This window comes from Berghia stephanieae, chromosome 3 (genome assembly GCF_034508935.2).
Source record: "Berghia stephanieae isolate SIO BIC M18660-M18661 chromosome 3, UCSD_Bste_1.3, whole genome shotgun sequence".
Classification (NCBI taxonomy): Eukaryota; Metazoa; Mollusca; class Gastropoda; order Nudibranchia; family Aeolidiidae; genus Berghia; species Berghia stephanieae.
Genome location: NC_088362.1, coordinates 85,912,177 through 85,918,191, shown reverse-complemented (window position 1 = coordinate 85,918,191; position 6,015 = coordinate 85,912,177). Strand labels below are relative to the sequence as shown.

At 37.1% G+C, this 6,015-nt stretch overlaps 1 protein-coding gene across 4 annotated transcripts in view; it reads right to left on the bottom strand.

Moving 5' to 3' along the window:
• The window catches only part of LOC144968701 (uncharacterized), a 90,851-nt gene that overhangs the window by 45,631 nt on the left and 39,205 nt on the right, over positions 1 to 6,015 (bottom strand). For all 4 annotated transcript variants that reach the window (XM_078907302.1, XM_078907303.1, XM_078907304.1 and 1 more), the window contains exon 11: positions 3,122 to 3,178. In XM_078907302.1, the coding sequence (XP_078763428.1) occupies positions 3,122 to 3,178 (57 nt within the window). The remainder of the gene's footprint in view (positions 1 to 3,121; positions 3,179 to 6,015) is intronic.

Here is a 6,015-nt window from a genome sequence, read left to right as displayed (position 1 = left end):
CATATCAAACACTTGTCGCAGTCTCTGGGAGCAGTTCTTTTTGCTATTGTACGTGTATCTGAAATCATGCAAACGCATTCCTTTATTAGGCATATGCAATATTCTTTCATAACTCTCTGTATCTTTCTTTCGTTCTTTCTGTTAAAGACCCATCATCAGCAGGCAAAATGTGTGCAGTGCCTTACATAAGGACACAACAGTATAAATAGAACATTCTCCCATTGTCCCTTGGCGGTTAATAACGTAAAGTAAATAACTTGCCACAATACAGCATCATAGTGGTTGATGATGATGATGATGATGATGATGATGATGATGATGATGATGATGATGATGATGATGATGATAATGATGATAATTATAGCAATGTAAGTGGTATGCTGACTCTTTACTGTCATCAAGTTTGACCGAAATAGGTTTTAACTCACGTAAAATGATTATAGCAGTATTTTTGGAAAGAAAAGAAAACAGGTGGAGGAGAGGAGGAGCACTGTCCTTTGTCAACACCGGTTATCGGATTTATTGAGCTGTGTTCTGCTAGTCTGTTGTGTCTACCCCTCTGCTCGTCTTCCCGTCTACCCGTCCGTTTTAAAGCAATTGATTATACTTATTAAATCAGATGCAGAAAAAATCTCATATTAAATATAGAATATTGCTCGCTAGACGTGAAATTGAATAATATTTACGATTGAATAACTTGTATGGTTCGTGAATCGAAAGTAAAGAAAAAGGAAAGCATCCTCTTCGACGCTAAAAATAGTCACCAATGGGAATCCAAAGGATGACGTAAAACAACCTTCGGTCGGCTTGCCTCGAATGTTTACACAATAAAAATGAAAGAAATTATTGTCGTCCATTTCAAAATTTTTAAATCTTAAAAACCTTTTATCTCAACTAATACTGATCTCTCAGAGTGGTTCTATATCATAAATTATAGGGTTTTTCATATTCTACAACATATGTAATCTTCATGCTTTCAACCCCGTTTGCACAATTCAAGGGTTTTTTGGACCTAATTCCCCCTACTAATAAAAGTGGTCCTTTTTTGTCAAGATTAGGTTAATTTAAATTGATCGTTGTTTGAAAGACAAGTTTTATGGTCACATTTTTAAATACTAGTTTTTCCGGGAACGGCAGTTAACTGGAAAACTGATCGTGATGATATAAAATTCCAAGACCAATACATAGCTACACACTCACACACATACACACACACAACACACACACATACAAACACACAAAAACACACCATTAAAACATTATTTTTTTAATTGAGCTTTATATAGCGCAATACCAACTAAATGTGCTCAAAGCGCTTTACAAGAGGTCCCTGGTCAACAGCAACATTTAACATGTAGGACGGGACATGACGCCTGTTATGCGATATTACGATTTTTCGGACAGACAACGCTGTTAACAGCCAGGTACTCATTTTGCACCTGCGTACGGTTAGAGAATGTGAGTAAAGAGCCTTTTACAAGGACTCAACTATGCGCCGAGCGCGAGGCTCGAAACCAGGACCAACCGATCCGAAAGCGAGGGTCATACCACAAGACCAGATAGCCGCACATTAACAGAAACAGTCCCCAATTCGATTTCTGAAGTCCATTGTGCGAGAGTTTATTCCTTATGTCGAATGCATTGATAGAACGATATTGTTGCCACTCGCCTCTTTGTTTTTGTTTTTATCCATGTTTGTTTATTCTACCAATCAGACTATAAACGTTTAAGGTTACACATCGTCTTGTGTGCTGGTACGTAATATCCGGATGTTGTGAGTTTTTTTCGGGGATAAACGCAATGCATCAATACAGATAATCAACACATAGTAGTCATTCAGAGCCCCAGTCTTACGTCGCCGGGGTATATACCGATTTCTGTATCCTTAATACATCAACAATCAATTGCTATCAACTTTCATCAGCAAGAAAGGTATGAAAGAATATAGGAGGTAACACGCGAGAGGAAGAGAATGGGAAAGAGAGAGAGATCGAGAGGGGGGGGGGGGGGGGGGCGGGAAGGGAGGTGTGTAGGAAGAGCAGATGGGTGGCAGAGAGAGGATGTACTGTTAATCAAATGCGCTGTTAGTTTTTATTTTTTTCTGTCTCCCGTGGTTTTGGCAACCCCGTGACAGATTTCTCTTATTGGATAACTATATCTAACTAACCAAAGTTTGTTCCACGAACAGCAATTATTGTGTGTGAATAGGATGTTAATTGGTCGCAAAATCCGAATCCGTCTGATTTAAGTAAAACCAAGTTACCCAATTATTTCTGGGTAGACATAAATTTCAGACAATTTTATACTGACCAGATTGGACCTAGTTCTAGTTGCGTATGGGCAATAATTTGGAATGTATAAATATATTGTATGAGCTAATATTACTACCAAGTTGGTCTTAAAATTATTTAGGTTTAAATTATCTGGACACAATAGGAAGACAGGTCGTGACGTCACACTTTCAAAATCTTTGGAAGGGTGTATGTAACCAGTCCTTCGAAGGACTAAAAATGAAAAGGTTACACATTGAGCCATAAGGTGGCATAACTAATTTAGTAGCTGGATGTATAGGCAGATTCTAAGGATCACAGGACGTAAATTAGCGAGGGTGGACGATCTTTATCGACGGCCAGCATATAATTAGACTAGAAAATATGATGCCATCACTCTGACACCATGAGATCATTTAAATGAGGCATGTATTTAGTACTCCGGAAGAATGGTTTTACACTCCAAATGAGATAGGAACCAGTTTTTTGACATCACGCTTTTGTTGCCGATAATGTTTAGAAATTAAAGCAATTCGGTTCATCAATGTAACAATGAAGAATGAAAAAGATTCATTTTATTCAATAATTTATCAATCCAAGCTCATTTATTTACTCATGAAGATACTTGTCTTTAGAGCTATTTTTGGAATTAAGACAAAATCATTGCAGTCATCAGCCATAGTGCAGCGCCGCTGAGTGAACAATGCTGGTTAATTTTTATTGCTCAAGGAAAAAAAGTGCCATACGATAAGTGGCCGGGAAGCGAGAGTGTAGAGAAAAAAAAAAGCAAATATCATCATTTCTCAAAACTATAATCATTTTTTAGCAATCATTAATAAAACGTAACTCACCACAAACACCATTTGTATCTGGAATCTTGGGACTTGGACACGGTTTGTTTCTATCACCTGTTGTGACGTTTAAGTTTTTATTACCATTAACCCGTTAACTGCTGTAGTCTGGAAAAACATGAATTTAACAATTTGGCCAGAAAACTCATCATTCAAATATCGATTTACCTATTGAAATGGTAAAAACTATCTAAACTGGGACTTCGCGAAGTTCTAGGATTGAGAGTTTTTCTCATTGAAATTAGTCGATATTTTAATGACGAGTTTTCTGACCAATATTTTAAAATAAATGTTTTCCAGAAGGCGGCAGTTAACGGTTACATAATCACATCATACGTTTCATTTGTGACCAAACATCTCATAACAGTATTTTATCGTAGCCAATTTGATGATAAAAATTCAACTTTAAGCTTAACTCTCAAACTTCGGGTTAAACTAAATTCTGTCATCAATGGGTAGTGTGTTTTATTCATTTTCTTCCAAAAACCCTCAATTTCCTCATTCTAACAATGTTTGATCTTAAACAATTTTCTTCATCTCGTTCATTCCTGGATAAAACCTGAATTATGCGGTGCTTCATATTACAGACCTGCCTACTTGAATATTTTAAACTTTTTAATTTTTAAGAGATGAAAATTTTAGTCAGTATAGATAACTTTAAAAATCAACAAACTACCCTCACAAGGTTTAAATAACACTTTGATAAGTTGAATGATTTTGAGATGCTTATGAAGTTCTGAATTTGGAGCCAAAATTTCTTAATTCTACGAAGTTTTTGCAATAAGTAGGAAGGTCTGATATTATATAATTTGAATGCTTTTTTGACAAACTGACCTTAGAATAACCAACTTATTATATAGGGGATCAATTATTACATCAAACCTATTAAGCACAATATTTATTTACGTGCTCAAATGACTTTACAAGGGATTCCTAGCCAACAGCAACACTTAACATATAAGACGAGACGTGTCACCTTATAGGCGATATTACTGTTTATTTTGTTTTTTCAGACATAGACAATGCTGTTAATGCCTAGGTACTCATTGTACACCTGAGTAAGTTGGGAGAATGTGAGTAAATAACATTTTTCAAGGACTCAACTATGCGCCACTCAGAGATTGACTTGAACCAAGAACCTTTCGATTCGAATGCGAGTGTCAAACCCTAAACCACATAACCGCTCTTATCAAGAGAATCGTCGTTTTTCCTTTCTTACTTGACACTGACCCCGCGTTCTACATCTCTGCCAATGAACATATTTCCCGAATGCTAGTTTTTAATCTGCCAATAATCATGTTGAATTCGAAAATGAAAAAGGAAATCGGTGTATCCAAGTCATCCTCATGATGGACCCATTTAAACAATTGAATGTCTCATCTTATAATATTCATTTTGACTAGTTCAATCCATATAACTTAACTTAGTATGATAATAGTGTAAATCCTCAATAATTTCTGGTCGCCTTTTTAGACATTTTCAATACTGGTAGATTGTATTTTGTATATTAGAGTCCAAATGCAATTGCCATTTCACTGTGTTATGGTGTATTGTTATTATTGAGTTATTGCCCTTTGCAATAACTAATATTATTCTTCCATGAATAATACAATGAATTACATTTAATTACTGATTAATAATGTCACAATTGAATGCATTTTAAGAATACATTATATTCGTATCATTAGCTAACTACACTTGTACAGTAACGTTATATTACATAACGTACATTCCTGTTTATGTATATTTCTATACTGCACGTTTAATATTACTAAATCTGTGATATATAATTTAAAGAACTTGAATAAATCAACTTGATGATTGGCTACCAATGAGTGTCTTCCCTGTCAGTCTTTGTATGCACTTTGATGCATAACAGTGGCGACGAGGATTAGGGTGAAATCACAGTCCTTTTAAGGACTGCCAACCCACGAAGGGGACTGTCTGCCCTGCCTCCGGACGAAGGACTGCCTGTCCTGCCTCATGACGAAGAAGGACGAGCCTTGCCCTGGTCTGCCTCCGGACGAAGAAGGATGAGCCCTGCCTCCAGACGAAGAAGGACGAGCCCTGGCCTGCCTCCGGACGAAGGAAGAACTTGTAAAGGGGACTGTCCGCCCACCTTGACCTGCCTGTCTTGCCGTGCCAGACGAGCGAGGGAGAGGACGTGACTGCTCTGCCGTGCCAGACGAGCGAGGGAGAGGACGTGACTGCTCTACCGTGTCAAACGTGCAAGGAGGACCTGCCGTGACCTTCTTTTTTTTTTTTTTTTTTTTTTAGACCCAGGCCATCCTATCTAATGACCCTCTTAATTAGTAAAAATTGTATTTGTTAGGTTAATTATTATGTGTTTAGTAGTAGTAGCAGTAGGAAGGCTTTGGCATTAACTGCTTCTGTATCGTACGTTATGATAATAATTTTATTTTTTTTTTTATTTTTTTTTTAAATGAAATAATGGTTGAAATATTAATGTTGCCTAAAGCGTTCATGGAGGGTGGGGGGTTAATTGGGCAGTTGGTCAGTTAGAGGTTATATTGGGTTGGTGGGTTGTAATAAATTTTGTTACTTTTTTTTAGATGATTTAAATTAAAAATTAAATAGCTGTTCATGGTTGGATGTGGATAGTAGATAAAATGTGTTGCGATTGGTGGAAGACAGAGATCCTGTACCAATCGGTTTATTGATGATTAAGGGCTGTTTGTAATGTTGTTTAGATAAATTGTCTGGGACTGACAGAGGTTTAGTAGGGGGGGGGGGGGGGGGGTGTTGGATTCTGAGGGTTTTGATTGGTGGGAGTTGAAAGGCTGCAGCCTATCAGCTGATCGGAATATTCGAACTTCTGTAATATGGGGTTATTGTGGAAATGAGTTTAGGTTTAGGTTTTAGGTTGGATGGGG